The sequence below is a fragment of the Nicotiana tabacum genome, chromosome 16 (genome assembly GCF_000715075.1).
Source record: "Nicotiana tabacum cultivar K326 chromosome 16, ASM71507v2, whole genome shotgun sequence".
NCBI lineage: Eukaryota > Viridiplantae > Streptophyta > Magnoliopsida > Solanales > Solanaceae > Nicotiana > Nicotiana tabacum.
The window spans coordinates 154319387-154338236 of record NC_134095.1 but is presented as its reverse complement, the minus strand read 5'-3'; the positions used below and the strand labels follow the sequence as shown (position 1 = coordinate 154338236).

At 36.3% G+C, this 18850-nt stretch overlaps 2 protein-coding genes across 2 annotated transcripts; both read right to left on the bottom strand.

Moving 5' to 3' along the window:
- Positions 1–2014: 2014 nt before the first annotated feature.
- Positions 2015–6356, bottom strand: LOC107777879 (cytochrome b-c1 complex subunit Rieske-3, mitochondrial). The gene is made up of 2 exons (NM_001325251.1): positions 6079–6356; positions 2015–2938 (listed from the first exon to the last, which is right to left on the bottom strand). Exons 1-2 carry the CDS (start codon positions 6239–6241, stop codon positions 2295–2297), a joined length of 807 nt encoding a protein of 268 aa, NP_001312180.1. The 5' UTR covers positions 6242–6356; the 3' UTR covers positions 2015–2294.
- Positions 6357–8071: 1715 nt separating this feature from the next.
- On the bottom strand, positions 8072–16773 carry LOC107777878 (glycine--tRNA ligase, mitochondrial 1). Its single transcript, XM_016598041.2, has 9 exons — positions 16238–16773; positions 14358–14740; positions 13926–14043; positions 13596–13790; positions 13279–13503; positions 12157–12216; positions 11986–12066; positions 9327–9732; positions 8072–8612 (listed from the first exon to the last, which is right to left on the bottom strand). The coding sequence occupies exons 1-9, from the start codon at positions 16721–16723 to the stop codon at positions 8380–8382; spliced, it is 2187 nt and encodes a 728-aa protein (XP_016453527.1). The 5' UTR covers positions 16724–16773; the 3' UTR covers positions 8072–8379.
- Positions 16774–18850: the final 2077 nt, after the last annotated feature.

Genomic DNA, 18850 nt, shown 5'->3' with positions numbered 1-18850 from the left:
AAAATAGTCAAATATAAAATAAAGTTACCATATACTATTTGCATTTATTAGCTTGATACTTGGCTTAACCACAATGCAATTATATATGGTAGCTTTCTTGCTTTAATATATATATAGATAACCGCCTAACTTCTAATTCCTCCCTCTCGGTCATTTCAACTCAAACAGGTGAGGATTTACCATTTTTGAAAAAAGTTTCTTTCGAAAGAAGATTTACAATATTCTTAATTAAGAATGTAGGTTTATAAGAAGCTGCCCAAACAGAAAGAATCAGATCAAAGCTTTGAAGAAATGGGTAAGCTTCTTCTACTTTCATTAATCTGCATGAGTTCCTTTTTGAAAAACATTGGCCATAGTAATTTGACCTGAAAACGTATTTGAAGGAGTAGACATCCACCAACTCCCTACTGTCAAACAACTCTTGAGAAAATACAAGAGGAAATCTATAAAGAAAAAAGAAAAAACTATACGCGTACATAGGGAAAACTATACGCGTAGGTAGGGAGGATGGTGCTCATGAGAAGGATGATGAAGAGGAAAAAGTGGTGGCCGATAAAGAAGTAATTCTCGTGGAGTGGTTTGCCCCGCAAGCCGTAGAGGCCCAGCCCCACAAAACCCTATGAATATTCCACAAATTGACCCTCCTCAAGTTATTAATATTCCAGAGATTGACGAACGGGTAGTAAATCCTTTCAGTGGACTTCCTCCTCCACATAAATTCCAATACATGAGGGCATGGCATAGGTATTAACGATCACATGGTCTCAAACTGAAGCTCATTTGTGTTACGTTGTTGATTTCCTTTTGCATGCACTATCATATTAGTAGTAATTTATAAACTTTGTGCAGAATTATATTCAGCTAGTTGACTCTTGACGCTTCCATAGAAGAAATCAAGAAACTGGATTGAGTATTTTTCTTTAACTTTGACCCACTTGGCCATAGTTTGGAAAATTTTAAATTTATGAGCATATATAGTGTGCTTGAATGAACTATCCTGTACAACATTGTTTGGTCATATTGTCCCTTTGCATTTTTATCACGTTTAACAAATAACTTAGCGCATAGTTAGGCATACCAACAGAGTTGCAAGAGTAAAGTCTTATGCAGAGAATCTCTTCTAAGTAACAAAGTAAAAGAAAAGGCAGAGTTGCTAGTCTTATTTTGATGACTTCTTAGTTTTAGCTATGGTGAAACAATCTTTTATATCAGTATTCATTAGTGTCCACATTTTTCTTTTCTATCCAAGTTAGGCATGAGTGTCGATACACTACCTTGGTTCTTGTTGTCAATAATCTTATTGAAATTAATGCAGATTTGATTAGTTGAATGCAACGTTCTAAAATATTAGACAAAATTTATAACTTGACAAATTGAAATAATAACTTAGAAATTTGAGAAGGAGATTTACTAATGCTAGGAAAAGAGTATAGAAAGGCTTGTTAATCTGTATGGGAATGCAGATAAAGAGAAAGAGAATGAAGCAGTGGGGCCTAATAGAGAGACTGCCGCTCTGAGGCTGGTTCAAATTGCTGAATTTTGCATAATTTACTGGTTCCACCTGTCAAACCGATTACTGGAATTTTGTTCTGTATTCTAGTTGAGGGCAAATACGTCAATTCAATCGGATCAGTGGCTACTTTGTCATTACAATTTAAAATATAGTTAAACTCTAATAACCGACCTAAAAGTGACTATTTACCTAGATCATCCGATTTTGCGATACACTATGTGCCTTTTTCATTAGGTGTTATATATAAGGAATCAAATGGATCCAAAGTCCATACAATTAGGGACCATTTTGATCATTTTCTCGATGATATTAGCAAATGGTGCCATGATTTTGGACACTTTGTAGATGTATTGGATTTTGAATGCCATAGCACTTTTCTCATTTTGAAAACCTCCCGTTGGCCTTTTGTTGATATACTTGTGGAGGGAAAACTACTGAATCAAACAGGACAATAATATGGTGAGGAAATCCTTGCATAAAATTCCCAGTCAAGAACAGATGGGTGCTAAAAAAACTATAGATTTCAAGTGCAAAAGAAAAAGTTAATGCACCTCAATAACATATTTGGACTAGTAAACAGAGAATTTTTAAAAAGTTTATTCAGAATAAATTTGAAACATGAGAAATCTCTTAACAAGCAGCCAGCAGAATTATTCACCCAAAATAGCGTGCTACCAGTACTGGTCAGTAAATACAATCCATGTATAACTGAAGAAGCTAAACGCAAGATCCAATTTAGGTCCAGCAGCTACAAGTTGTCCTGCAACTTAGACAAAATTTCTCAACCAATAAGTAACTTGTTCTCCTCCATGAAACTGTAGGTAGGCACCTCCAGATTATATGGTGCAGGTCCTTTGCGAATCCTACCAGAGATGTCATAGTGGGAGCCATGGCATGGGCAAAACCAACCACCAAAATCACCAGCATTTGGTAAAGGTATGCACCCTAAATGAGTACATACCCCGATGACTACAAGCCATTCTGGATTTTTGACCCTCTCAGCATCTTGTTGTGGGTCGCGAAGGGAGCCAAGATCAACACTGTTCGCCAAATTGATGTCCTCCTCAGTGCGGCGTCTGATGAAAACAGGCTTCCCACGCCACTTGACAGTAACAGTTGTCCCAGGTTCAATGCTGGAAAGATCCACCTCAAGAGAAGCAAGTGCAAGGACATCTTTACTGGCAGACATGCTCAGAACAAACTTAAGAATCAGGAGGCGAACCAATGAGGCATAGACAAACCTGCCTCCTGTCAAAACAAAGTAAGCAAATGCACGTTTGCTGGGGTCACCAGGTGGATAACGCTCATGGTTGCTATCATCATATACAATTTTTGAACTGGGATTCTTAATAGCAGCCACTGTCGCTGGCAGATCTGAGACTAAACCCGTCTGATGTGCGGGAGAAACTGAATTAGATGAGAAACCTGAAACATTTGAAAATTGTTGGAAGTTTGCGAACAAGTAACAACTACCAAAAGAATCTTTTTATTTTACCAACAACTATCCAAAGAATTGCAGCCACAGTTCCAGAATGTACCAATAAGATATCCAAATAAAGCAAAAAAAACAACAGCAAAACAAGAGTTTCCATGTTCCATTGTCTGGTTCAGAAAAACAATTCGGTTTTGTTTTATTTTGATTTTGATTTTTTTTTTTTTTGGTTTGTTTTGATTTTATTCTTTGGAAAGCAATGTCTGAGTTAAGAACTAGTTTTAGAAAAAGTGGGTTGTACGAGTTACTTTACCTGATCAAAATTTAAAAAGAAAAAAAAATGGTTTCTTTTGAGTTTGAAAAATTGCTTACGGAAACCAGCCATTTGGTTGGTTTCCGGAAACAAACAATTGTTGTAAGTGGCCAATACGCTACACATCAACAGCGACTTTTTTTTATCAGTAGGTTAAAGACAAATACAGATCTTAATGAAATATTAACACGAACAATTTCCTCGAAAAATATAACTGGGCAACTGATTAAAACTCAAAGCTCCTATCAAACTTGGAGGTAAAGGCAAATTTTTAACTCTATTTCCTTGTTACTTATATTCCTGTCAATAGTGAGATAATGATTGAGATTGCAAACGTGGAAGAACTTAGTTTTTAATCATTCATAAAACAATTTAAGCATTTTCAAGAGTCTTTATCATGCATAAAACAATTTAAGCATTTTCAAGGGAGAAACTCTGCAAAGATTTTTTCTTTCAATTTGATAAGCATAAACTAAAGGGTATGTTGTACTAGGGACTGTATCATAATCCCATGTCATATTAACAATCTGGTGCGCATTTTTTGGTCCTCTTGTATTGGCTACCAGTCCATCAACAAAATGCATATTCCAAATTACTTAACACCAGTCCATCAAGGTAGTTCTGCTTCAACTCCAATGCCGATGACAAACTTTGCATTGCCAGCTGAAGTTGAAAGCTTGAGCTGAAACCATCTTGATGCCCTCCTTTCCCCACCCCCCTTTTTTGGGGGGTAAATAGAGAATGGAATAAATCTTCTTAAGCAGGGAAAATGGAATCATCTTTTTCCATGCCTGACCAAGAATTTTATTGTTTTGTTGAGTTATGTAGGGCTGCGGGCTGCCTAAGAAAAGGTCATGACACATTATTTTTCTCAGAATTATCGTGGAACAAAAGAGTAAGGTTTTAGATCCTTCTGCGTTCGTGTAGTATCCTCCACCAAAAAAAAAGCATATTGGATAAGGTGTAACTTATACAAGTTTTCTATTAACATTAATCTATTATATTTGTATTATGTTATATGCAAATGTGCCACCTAGACTTAAAGGCAAGTGTTACAGAATAGTGGTTAGACCGACTATGTTGTATGGGGATGAGCGTTGGCCAGTCAAAAACTCGCAACTCCAGAAGATGAAAGTAGCAGAAATGAGGATGTTGAGATAGATATGTGGGTATACCAGGAGGGATAGGATTAGGAATGAAGATTCGGGCCAAAGTGGGAGTGTCCCGGGTGATGGACAAGATGCGGGAAGCAACACTTAGATGGAATGGGCATGTGATGAGAAGAAACGCAGATGCCCCAGTTAGGAGGTGCGAGAGGCTGGCCCTGGTGGGGTTGAGAAGAGGTAGAGGTAGGCCGAAAAAGCATTGGGGTAAAGTAATTAGGCGAGATATGTCGTTGCTTCAGCTTACCTAGGACATAACTCTTGATAGGAAGGTGTGGAGGTCGAGATCAAGGTAGAAGGCTAGTAGGTAGTCGAGTGTATTAGTGTTAGCCTTGTATTTCATTATTGTCAGATTTCTATTATTACTTGCTCTTTTTTCCCGCTTGTTCTCCTACTAGCTTGTTGTTAATGCTTGGTGCTACTGCCTTTCTTTTCGTCTCTCTTGAAACGAGAGTCTATCTGAAACAACCTCTCTACCTTCAAGGTAGGGGTAAGGTCTGCGTATTACACACTACCCTCCCTAGACCCCACTTGTGAGATTACACTGGCTTTGTTGTTGTTGTTATAATATGTTATATGCATATTTCTGCAACTAATTTCATAATATTCCTACATACAACTACAATAAGATAACTACTGCCAGAATTCTACCTCGGCTGATAAATGGAGAGACTAGAAGCTGCAAAGCAGTGGCCATTGTCCCATGCATTTTCTCATTTTCAACCATATTACCAATCCTCAGTAATTTAAACCTTTGAGCAGATAAGCTAGCATTCCCTCATAAGAGAAATCAAGTTTCACTATCTTCCCCTCCCTCTCACCCTAATCTACAAACACTCAAAGCCAAATCAAGTCTTAGCCAATGTAATTAAACGACATCGTTTTGTCGCTTAGAGCAATGAAGTATAAGCGAGGGTTATGGCTTCATGGATGAACCCATGCGCTTTAGAAAAGTTTGCGCTTCAAACAATGGTACACAAAGTGATTCCAAAAAGAATCGGTTGCTTCTCTGAATCTCAACTTTGAGAAGCTGGATAAATATCGGCATTATTGGATAGACCATTTCTTACTGTACTAAATTCATAGCTATTTGATTCTTTTTTTTAAATTTCCCATAATTTGTCACATCATTTCAAAGAAGTCCATGAACCTTGACGCTTTTTAAAGCTACTGTTAGCACAAATGTATTGCTTAGCTTAGTGTCGTTTAACAATTAGTATTAAAATTAGACCATGAGCTCTTAACTGTATTCATAAGATGCTCAAAGCATGAATTATGCACAAATGCATAAACCGTGCTCCAAGATGCAATTTTCAATCAAACAGTATATAACGAAAACCCAAAAAGCACAAATCCACAGGCATCCCTCTTTGATCCCCTAACATAAGACAATTAGTGTCAGCTACAGCTTCCGGATCTACACAACGAGCATTAAAACATCACAGCAGCTTTTATCAAATTCCTGATTCCCTCTATTTTAGAATCAGATCTATAATTTCCATCTTCGATAATTCAGCACCAAATAAGCAGATAAACAAATCAAAAAAAACGAGCTTTTAACACACACACAATAAAACTAATAATAACAACATCAGAAAGTGCAAACATGAAGATTGAGGATCAAATTAAATGATAATTAAGGAAGAAAGGAGCTGACCTCTGAATTGATCGAGAAATTGCGAAGCGAGGGAAGCAGGAGATGGGGATCTGGCCGGAGATGATGAATCATCGGTGAAGGTGAAAGGATTTCTGGTGAAGAAAGCGGATGAAGATCGAGTGGCAGCTGAGGAAGAGAGCTTTCTACCTGCTATTCGTAGCATCTTGAGAGTTGTGATTTAGGGTTTCGCTGTAACTGGATTTGGGTCCTTCTCTTTCCGATGACGAGATGACGATGGAGGAAATGAACGCAGAGAGGAATATAACACTTCTTTATTTATTTTTTCCTTTTTATTTTGCTGACTCTCTTTGATTTTTCATAAGAGATAAACTTTATTTCTTCTTTTTTTTCTCTAAAGAAAAAAGGAGTAAACATTTCTGTAAGAAATAGACCAAGTCGGAGGTGTTTTGATGTTAAAAAAGAATAGTAATACTATTTGAACTTAACTTATGTTAATATTTTGTAACTACACTAAAAAGCAGTACTAAATTTTATATGTTTTTTTATAAATGTAGAAAAATTCGTAAAATGCTAGGTCACTCCTAGAATGTATAGGACCTAAGGTCAATTACCCAAAAAAAAAAAAAAGACCTAAGTCAATATATATTCTCTAACTAACATGTATCGCCTAAATAAATATTTTTTCTTTATATTATATCTTTTGCTATATCTATACAGGTCCTCAAAAAATTAAGATCCTTCGAGACAATTTTATTGTATGTGATTTTAAATCTATCTTGTACTCTTTTAATACTTAAATTCACAATGGTTATATACATAAGCCAATGCATTTGGAGGCAGACTTATGATATGACGAAACCATCTCAACTGACATTTTATTATTTTATCATCGATGTGTGTTACTTCCATTTTCTGATGACTCGAATCATTTTTATCTGTCTAAAATTAAATTATCATATTTTCATCTTAACATCATCTTATGAATGTGTAAAACTTAGCGGTCCCAATATTTATTCCATATAGTCATGACGGTCTTATAACTATTCTATATATTATACCACCCACTTTAATAGGTATTCTATCACATAACATTCTGTGTTTTTCTATTTCAACCATCTGATTTTGATTTTATGTATGACATATTAATCTATCATTCTGTTATCTTCTAGAATAACGAACCTAGATATCTAATTGTTTGTATTTAGACATTGCAATCCTATCTAATTGCACCTCACTTTCACTCGTTCGTTCCTATGTCGACTAAACTCGAAATGCCCATATTCATTATTATTTCTCTATTTTTTAATCTTTTCAACAAAAAAAAAAAATCTTTTCATGGAATCGACGTTCGTACATGTTAATCTGGACTGAATTGGTCATATTTCCTTATATCTTGATTCATCCGTCGCCACTAATAATTGTAACTAGGTCACCAGATTGATGTGACAAAAAGCCTAATAAATTTCACACTAAAGTTAGGTTTAAATGCAAATTGACGCACGAAATATTTGCAAGACTAGCCCCGAAATTTGAGTTTTCCTAATAACAAACATTTGCAAGAAATATTCCCCATTGCTATCCGTCTAGGCCAGCCTTTTAGGACCAATCACAAACTTCGAAACTTAGGGCTGGACCAATCGCAATCTTCAAAACTTTACTTTTCTCCATTTAAATATCAGGCTTAATTTGCATAGCGCAGGACTCGAACCTGTGACACAAGCCACAAGTCCCTCAACCGTTGCTACTTGAACTAAACACTGGGAGCGCTTATATAAATATTATGTTCTTACCATGAAGAACACACTAAGAGGTTGTTTGGATTGGCTATTAAGCCGGTCAAATTAGCTTTTAAGCCCTTTGTGCCTTTTTCAATATTTGGCAAAGCTAAAAAGTGCTTAAAATAAGTTTAAAACTACTTAAAACAAGCCAAAAGCAATAAAATGTGCAACTCCAACTTATTGTTTTTTGGCTTAAAAGTTATTTCTGCTGAAAAGCCAATTTTTTTAAGCCAATCCAAACGGGTTCTAAGTGAATAAAATACTTCTACCTTCAACTCTCAATAGCAATACATCCTGTAAATTTATTTCATAGTACATTGAGTATTATAGTAGTCAGTTAAATTAAAAGAAAGTCTGTCAAATTAACCTTGGGCCAAAGGAAGTTAACCCAGTTAAATAGGTTTACAAAAATTCCTGAATTCAGGACAAGAGATAAAAATTTCCGAAGGTGATAATAATGGTATGAATGCTATCATTTGATACTCCTCAGCAGTTCCTCAAGAATGTAAGTAAACATCTTCAAAACATTTCACTTCTCTGCAATGTATGCCATCATTTGATATCACTCTTCTGCAGTTTCTGAAGAATGTAGAGGATACATCTTCAACACATCTGCCCATGTGCTCACTCCATCAGTCACTTCCCTCACAACTGATGCGACCTTATCCGTGCTCACCCGGACCTGATCTTTGCTATCCCTCTCTCGCACTGTAACTGATGACGTCGAATCAACAGTGATGGCAAAGGGAACACCGAGTTCATCTGTTCTTGCATACCTTTTCCCTATAGAAGTACCTGCAAACATAAGCGAGAGCAATTATTATGGAAGACGTGGATACGGCACCAGAACCTGAGATAAGCCAAATTACACTTAGACCTTTAACTTACTATAAATGCCAACCAATGATCTACTTTAAATAAAGCAGGGAGCATCTAACAGACATAACCATATAGCACCAATCAGAGCAGATAACGCCAATATGCTGCTTCCACATGCAACGAGAATAACATTCTTTACTGTCACCTCTCTTGGATAGGACTCTTACCACAAGAATGGCAGAGTAAACAGAATATAAATTAAGAGAAAAGAAACAAAAGCAAATTGTTCAAGTGGAAGGAGCTGCAACTGTGCATAGAAGATACATAGAAACAAATTATACACAAAACAATCTGGACAAGCTACACAGAATGATCCAAAATTTTATCAGGTCTATTAAGGTGTGGAAAAGAGAAAAAATCAAGGTATCATGCCGGACTCAAAGTCTTGACTACCAAATATGTATTCAACGCATGTATCGTCCGTATTATGGGTATTCTGACAGTATTCACGTATCTCTTACAGGGGAAAGTGACAAGTACGTGAGGGCACAATGAAGGACAGAAGTACCATTGCACATTGGACAAAAGCTAACAGTGTCTCTCTCTCCTCATCTCGTGATACCATTTGCATTAAGTTCCAAATCGAACCATCGCACAAAGGAATCAATCAAAGTACTCTTAGCAACATACCTGTTATATCAATCTTATGTGAGATTCCAGCAGCAGTCAAAGACTTTGAGATTAACTTGGCAACTTCTTCATATTGTTGATTCTGAACCAGTGGAAAAACAGTGCATTTGATGGGAGCCACTAGTGGTGGGAAGCGGAACACATTTAGCTGCTCATCTCCACCTTTACTTGGCCTTGTGTAGAATGAATGCTCATAAAGACAATATATTATCCGGCCAATTCCAAATGAGGGCTCAATCACTGAAGGTGTAAACACCCTTTGGTGCTCTTTCTTTTTTTCCTTGGAAATAGAGACCATGCTTTTCTTAATGGTGACATTCTTCCCAAGAGTACATACATGGAACTCCACCTCCCCCTTGGATTCCAGATCAGCCTTCATCTCCATAGCCACCTTTTCTTCCATTGCCTGGTGTAAACAAAGGCGAGCGGAACAATTCAGCATTGCTTTCTTTCTACAAATGTAGCTTATCAAATACTGGAGAAAAAGAAATCGATAAAATCGAATTTTTTATTAGCAGTTCAAAAATTAAGCCAAAATCAACTTTATAGTCTTTATTTCTGATTTACTGCATCATTTTTTCCTAGCTCCTAAAATTATTGCAAGTTTTTTTAATGGAGTCAAGTAAACATTTAAGCAATTTGAGTTTATTCAAGAATGGCAAATAAGTTGATACTCTAGTTAGATTGAGAGCTTCTCTAGGTTAAATTTCGGTTGACAACTGTGCACAACCATTATAAAGCCCTGGTTATAATTACCTAAATTCAAAACGTAACAGTTTTTTGTCAAGTGAACTCCATTCATAAGCCTAAAAAATTGAAAAACAAAAAAAGCAAAATAGCCTCAGCAGACTCAACTCACTAGTACTGTGGCACTATCTAACATTACCGTGAGGCTAGGTCAGGCATGTTAACAGTGAGTTGAGACTGCTGAGGCTATTTTCGACCTCAATTGCTGTTCAAGAGGGGTTTTGGGGTCAAGAATTTATGAACAACTTTGGCGGTTAAAATTGAAGAGGATAATCAATAACTGATTTGCAAGTGGCAGTTTAATATCAAAGCAACACATGCATGATCCTCCCAAATCCATTCCTAGTTTACAGAGGACACAAAAGGAGATCAAATAGAGGAGTCTCTCTAATCATCCTGCAGAGGATTCTGAACAATTCAAGGAACCAACAGTACACACTGTATTATTTCCTAAGGTTCACCTAAGTTTTTCCGTATCACAGTTGAATCTTAGCCAATTTAATAATGGCAAAAAATAAAACCACTTCTGGTACACGAGGAAAGAGTTGTGGTTAAAGAAACCAATTTTGATAAAACAAAATAAAGCGGCTGTTGCTAGAGAATGGTGGTTAAAGATCAAAATAAGATAAAATCGAACTACATACAGGGAAAACAGAAAGGTGTGATATCACCAGTCAAATTTAAGATGTAACGAACGGTACGTTTGCAATTAATTTCACTACCAACAGGGGAAAAAGATTTGTTATTTGTTGTCCTTCGTATCAAAGAGCCTGCTCAATGAAATTATAATACTACACATCTTAGCTTTGAGAAACTGATTTCTGATACAAGCAACAGATTCTAGGAAGGACACCACAACAAACTATTTCTCTATTCCCGGCATTACTTATGATTTCTGCAATTATTTACTACCACTTTTTTTCTTGATAAATATGAAAAATCATCTTTTATTCGAAAGTAATGAAGCTTCTTCTTGACTGCTATTCATCCATACCAGTAAATCTATTACAAAGGGTCTCAAGAAATATCAACGAAGTATCCGCTAGGACATTTAACAGCTCTAAAGCAGAGCTTCAAAAGCAAAACTTTTCTGCCATTCTTTATGCTCCATACATTTACCTATCAGCATCCCTTTCAGCTTAAGCTTCGAATAATCAACTTTCCAAAATCTACTAGGTATATTTCTATTATGTTCAAAAATGAATTAGACCCCATGCTTGTTCTACTCAAATAAATCTAGCTTAGCTGAGAAGAGAGACGGTGGCATCTTATTCTATTTTTAGAATGATTTTAACCAATCAACAATGAGTTTCATTCCAGCAGAAACCTAATCAATATTACCTAAACATCATACAAAATCAGCATACGTAAGAATTTCCAGTTCTAACAGTGAATCCTAATAGATTTTTTATTTTTGATATATCAAGTGCCAATCAAAATGGATATCTCTAAATTTGCATATGATAACATAACCTCAGATCACGTTAAAATTATTCATTAAATTTACAGACCCTTTTCCTTCTGTATGGCTAGATGAGTTAGAGTAACGAGGAACGGTCAGGTTGATTGAGACCTTACAACTGATGAAGAAGCCAACTGTTAACCTTCCCTGCATTACCTTCTATAAAATAAGACATTTTCTTTTTCATTCTCCCTTCTTTTTCCTAAACTCTCTTCAAATGGAACATGGAAAAAATTAAACAGAAATCAACTGAAAATCGAACTTCCAATAAAATCACTAGCATTAGAAGCCTAGCAGAAAGTATTAAGAGAATATAGAGTTGCAATAGAACTGATTGCCAATTTCATTCAAACAAACAAATGTAGTTTCATGAAACACTTCATCGAGGTAAATGTGGCAGATGTTTGAATTCAATTGAAAGTAGGGTGAGGGAGTGAATGCACAAGCTACCTCCAAGGCTTCAGTCACCATCTTTTGGTTGCCCTTAAATGCAAGTCCAAGCTCCTTCTTAAGAGGTGTTATGACCAGTTTCTGATGTTATACAAACAATTGAAGTCAGATGCATGTCAGCATGCATACAAACCATATTGATGAATGCAAATTAGCTAATTAAACAGCAACCTCTACTTCTCTTGGTTCTGAGAATTTCTCCTGAGCCACAAGAGCAACAGAACTTTTTTCCTGTCATAAAAAAATGTCCAGCATGTTATCAATGTGTGCAATATAATATCCAGATCACCAAGGAGGAGAATATTTTAAGAGGTCAAAAATATATTCTGACACTTCAAATTCTTTTAGATGACCGACATTCTATTATTTTTTGAAAAGGTCTACCTTGACAATGTCATCACTAAATGCTTATTATTTGAGATGGATAATACAAATGGAATACATCAGTTTTTGTCAGTAAATGACTGATGCATATTTAGGGAGAAATAATAGGGAGTGCAAAAGTTAGTAGTTATACAAAGATGAATAGAATAAAGCACAAAGAGAGCTGAGAATCTACAGAAAATGGGTTAGAATGAGTCTAAACTGCACAAGTTCTTCAACCAATCTGCCAAGGCATTTGGATGTTTAACTTATGAAGACGTTCACTCAAGTTTTCAGGGCACCTCTTACTTGCTATCCAAAATGAACACATGAGACAATGCAAAAGCATTACCAACACTTCATTACCCCCTTATCATCATCGCAATGCTGGATAATGTTATTAGACATGTTCAACATGTAAAGTTTAAGAAGCAAAAGTCAAAGATGAAATTGCTTGGTAGATTTCATCGACTCACTAGTCACTACAGAGATAGGAATTCTAAAGAAAGAAACCTTCTTTTTGTTTTTGTATAGGAGGGCTCTGACTATGTAAATGTACTAGCACCATCTGAGTGCTAGATTTTTTCTATCAATATATCCACACACACAGAAAAAAAAGATTAAGAAGCAGAAGCCTGCTTCTTTCACTTAAGATGAATCTTGTAAAGTAAATTCTTTACAGAAGATCTAGTTGGAGTTGGTTTGTGGAACCTTTCCAGATATATCTTGTAATAAGTTTCCAAACACATGTTTGTTTAAGTTTTTTCAAAAAGCCCTAGCAAAATGCTTTTTCATAAAACTGAATGTTGAAGAAGTGGTTTGAGTGTGCTCTCCAAACAAAATTCTTCGTTCATTCATAAAGCAGGCACACATTTTCAGATATACAGCTATCCAAACATTTTGTTAAGTAAACCAAAGTTAAACTTTTACCGAATGGGCACGCAAATCATATGCAGATCTATCAGCAATCCCAACACATTCAATCCAACCGTAAGAACTCTCAATTTCAGCATCCCAACAATCTGCAGCATAGTGAGCCATCTCATTTGCAAGATGCTGACGGAAACGCAGACGTTCTTTGTCTATTCCAAGTCGTGTTAGGAAAAGATAAACTCTCCCAATAAAGTACCCGAGTGTTTCATTATTGACAATTCCCTGCTCAAAGTTGGTTCAAATAGTGAAGTTATGGCTTGCATATTCAAGTGCAAATTAGAAAAAACAAGCATGAAGACATAAAGGAAACTCACACTAGAAACAGCTTCACCAAGCTGAAGTCTCTTTGCACATTGCCCAGACACTTGTTCATCCCTAGGAAACATTAGAAACTCCAAATTTGCAACATCGGAAAATTTTGGATGAGATTTGTCCAGGGGATCAACAAAATGTTCAATTTCTGCCAGAGTGAACTCACGGACTCTGAGAAGACCTTGTCGGGGAGATATCTGCACATACAAATTCTACAACGATTAATTCCTTTTGCAACATGATCTGCGTAGCATAACTATATCCAGAACAACAAACATGAAAGAAATGCAGAAAGACATTGTCATTTCTCAAATCAAAAGAAGGCTCGTGACCTCATTTCGAAAAGCCTGGCCAATTTGCGCAGCAGCAAAGGGAAGCTTATTTCCATTATAATAGTATAGATCTTTGAAATTTACAAATATGCCCTGTGCTGTTTCAGGACGCATATACCTGCATCGCGAGAAAACAGTAGCACTTAAGTGAGACAAGCTTCAAAAGAACAATAAATATATAATAACCAGCATAGGTAGTTCCCCGAGATTTCCTGCGAGATGACACTCTCAAGTTCAAATAGAACTGTGTTAAGTAGGGGAAAAGAAAGGAAAGTTTAATCAGCATAAAAGGTGAACTATTATGAAATATACTGAACAAGAGCTCCACCATAATAAATGAATTGACACTAATGACCAAACATTTCACTAAAGCAATAATTGTTTTGGGGGATAAGTTCGCTGTAAGGAATAGATCTAAAGCATGATTCTCACCCTGGGCTCACGCCAGATGGACCAATGGATGTCTGAAACATTAGATTGAATGGATAAGGATCAGAAAGTGGATTCTTTGTATCTGGTGCAGTTATACCATACTCCTTTATCTTGGCACCAAGCTGCTCAGCAGAGAGATCATCCAAGACAGCAAGAATGTGCTTCAACTCTGCGGCCTTTTCCGAAGAAAGGCTGAAGTCCTTCTCAAGTTTTTCTTTACAATAATCCTTGAGCAAATGATCAGCTCGATAACATGTTCCTGTCTTCTCGTCCTTAACCATAAGATCGGTGAACTTCTCAACGTGACCAGATGCCTTAAGGACAACCTCAGGGGTCACACATGGGCAGTCAACTTCCAACATGTTCTCCTCCAAAACAAAATGCTGGAATGTGACAAGAAAACCAAAGTCTAAACCATGAGAAGGTGCATATAAAGCCTAACGGCTCCAAAACTTGAGCCAGAAGTCTTTTAACCAGTTTCATGTAGATGCAACTACTTCCTGCCTCTCGGTCATATATGTTACATTTCCAACCCCTTTTCCAATTTGTTTTTCAAAATACCCGAAAAACATTTTCTTCCTTTTATAGTGTGTAATCCGATTATAATGAGATCCTTGATTAACTTTTACAAAATGAGCCCCTTTGAATTTGTTTGACTCAACTAGTCTTTAAACCAAGTGCTCCTAAGGAGGTTTGTTTGGTAGGAAGGTGCGAGGCACCCCTTAGATCCAACATGGAACTATGCTTACCTATCTTGTTCAAGCTTTTTTCCTTTTTCCAATAAAGTTTAAGTTAATTTTTTAAATATTCGCTAACACACTCACACACAAAAATAAATGAAGAAATAACTGGTTAATTAAGGATTTAAGTTATATAAACTAACCACTGCAAAGATTTTTTAAGGTTAATTATCATTTTTACTAGATTACCTACTAATTGACCAGAGTGTATAAACAGGGCCAGCTGGAGCCTAAGGCCGCTAAGGCAATGGCCTTAGGCCCCCAAAATCTATAAATAATATATATAACATTTAATAATTATGCACTATCGATAGAATTTTTAAATCATTTGGTTAAAATAGTTATAACTAAAAGTTTTACACATTTTAAATTGTAATTACTAGTCATTTTCTGTCTTTACTCCGTCCCAACTTAAATCGGTCTTCTTACAATGTTAGTTTAGAATAATTTTTCTTAATTCTTTGAGTGCCTTTGTAGACATTTTTCAAGCTACATTGATAAGTAACTATTAAAATTCATCCTTAACTTTGAATGACTCTGAAACATAGTAGTTATAACTACATTATTATTTGTTTCAACTTATATTTAGAATTAAAAGTGCTAACATAAACTGTATAAGCAGAAAAATACTCTAAACTTGGCAAATTCAATCAGGTAAAAGGTGTTAATTCAGTTAACGTTAATAATTTCTATATCAATTGCCTATGTTGAAAAAGTTTTTCAAACCTAAATCAATAAAGTTCAACATGATAACACAAGAGATTAAACAAATTGGTTAGACATTGACAATAATTAAAAGTAATTATATCTTCTTTAGATTTCGATAAATTATAAGAGTAAAAAAAATTTAAAAATTTAAGGCCTCACTTTTTATTTTCGCCTTTGGCCTCATATTACGTTGAGCCGCCCCTGTGTATAAATATCTTTTACACCTTAGTACATAGAACTTAAACTCTTTCAACATATACAAATTGTTTGAGAGACTCAAAATGCAAAATCCGCCAGTTCTAACTGCGTGGAATTTAAGCAATCTAGTTGGAGGTCAGTGAATATCCACTAGGTAAGAACATTTTCAAAAATTTAAATAAAAAACATAAACGTTATGCTTCCTATTTAATCCTAAATATAGCAGAAACTAACCTGACGCCAGAAAGCGAGTACATTGGACTTGACAGAACAGCCAGGGGGGCCATAATCATAGAGGCCAGCGACGCCTCGATATATTTTGAAAGATGGAATATAAAACAGACGGCGCTCGAGAGTGTTAACGACGTTCTGACGGAACGCATCTCTGCTGGCGGACGATGAACCCCCGGCAGCGGTTTGAAGCTGGCTTTCGATGGATGATTTCTCGAGCTTCAACGCGTTTAAAGCTTGAACGGCGGCTTCGATTTCAGGCTTGGAAGCACCGGACGACTTTAATTGGCGGACGGCGTTGCCTTGGAACTCAATGCTCGATTGCTTCTGAGCAAGAGCTTGGCGGAGTGAGTCTTCGGAGGCGGCGGCCATTGTTACAGGAGCTCCGGTGTAAGGTTTTAGAAATGAACGAGTGCGGAGAAGATGAGTGGAGATTACGCGGTGGCGAAGGGAAAGCGCGCAGGTAGTGAGAGCACGAACGATACGCATGCGGCACTGCCACTGTGCTGCTTTTAGGGTTTTGCGCTAGCGTGTACATTAAACATAAAAAAATATATATATAGTATTATATATAAAAAATATATAAATTTTATATACTTTTGTATAGGGTAAAATATGTTGATACTAAAGGCTTGCACGATAAAACTACACATGGAGCCGAAAACAGAAGTCGATCGGGTCCGAAGGCAACGATCTTGTTTGTTTCCAAAGAGAGTGGTGTTCATGAAGGCGAAATAAATATTTGTCACCCGGTAATATTTAATGGATAATAAATTATAGCATTACGTACATATTGTGTTATAGAGAATATGGCATTCACTACCTATCGTTACACATTCTTCAATAGATCTCATAATTGTCATTTAAGAAGGGTTTGATCCTAGGACTTTGTTCCCTAGACACCATTATAAATAGAGAACTCAACAACCATTGTAAGAACACGAATTTTCTGACAAGCTAATGCTATACTTTGCTTAAAAGCTTAAAACTATTTTACCCTCTTGCTTATTAATATTGTTCTTACTGGCTCCGGAACCGAGATTTATGTTGTTTTATTTCGATTTCAAGGCTAAGTCTTACATTCTTGTTTAATCCATTTATCATTTTAGGATCAAATCGATTCACTTATCTATAAACCCATATATAAATTTAATTGTACCATTTTATGGATAAACAGTTTGGTGCCCACACCGTGGGGCTTAGACAGTTGTGTAATTTAGTATATCCTTGTATTTATTACTAACTTGTTTGATTATTTGTTCTTAGCAAAAATCATAAAAAATAGCAGATAACGATATCAACACCACACAGAACGTTGAGGGCCAAGGAAATCAGCTTCAGCATGAAGATTCAATCAGTGATACCCGCAATGAGAGGATGAGGCCATGCCTGTCCACGATGGGCAATATCCGCGACATGTTCGAGAAGCAACTCTCGATGATGTTGAAGACGAGCACATCGCTGAAACAGTAATGATCTTGAGAGAGCAACAAAAAGCCATTATGAGCCATCTCTCACGACATGTCAGGCCATGATAGAGTTGAAGCAAAACGTTATCATGCTTCCAACAACGCAAATGGACGAGGTCCAGTTCCTCCCGGTGATCCCCCAAAACAAACAACGCAAAGGGTCGACAATACCACCCCGAGGGGCGAAGTCGGCTTTGACGGGGCCGGGATCGCGATAGCAGATCCGGTAACAACAATGAGAATGGTCCTTTTAAAACCGAACTCATGCGGTTTATGAGGGAAATAAACGCCCGAATGGATCAGATTCCGGGCACACCACCAGTGTTGAAAGGACCGGACTCAAAGAAATATACTCAGTTGTCGTTCAAACCAAGCGCAGCACCAGAGTTGATCCCGAAGTGGTTCAAAATGCTAGACATGATGAAATATGATGAGACTTCAGATCTTCAAGAGCATATCACCACCTATACAACGGCGGTGAAGGGAAACGATTTAGCTCCATACAATATTGAGTCAGTCTTGATGAAGAAATTCGGGGAGACCCTCACAAAGGGGGCCTTGAGATGGTATTCACGGCTGTGCGAGCATTCCATAGATTCCTTCGAGATGCTCGCGGATTCTTTCATTAAGGCTCATGCCGGATCCAGAAAGGTACAGGCCTGAAAGACTGACATATTCAGGATTCCACAAGGAGAGTCTGAATTGATGCGGGAGTTCGTGATTAGATTTCATAAAGAAAGGATGTTGCTCCCGGCCGTACCAAACTAATGTGTAGCAGAAGCATTTGTTGATACCCAATTTTTTCCTATATATTTTTCAATATGTAAAATACCTTCAAAATAGCATATATATGCATATACAAGAATGTCCAAGGTTTTTTATTATTTTTTCATAATTTTAAGGTTTTAAATTGATTTATTTTCTCCTCATTTTATTCATAAAATCCCCAATAATTATTTTCAAAATTATTTTTTTTGATAATTCATCTATTATATTTCTATATTTATGCCAAAATATAGCTAAGGTAATTTTTATATATTTTTTTAATTACATTTAGTATTTTAAAAGCTAAATTTCATATAATTGCAATATTAGTCCTTTTAAGATTTAATTATGTTTTATATGCATAAAATTGGATCCTGTAATT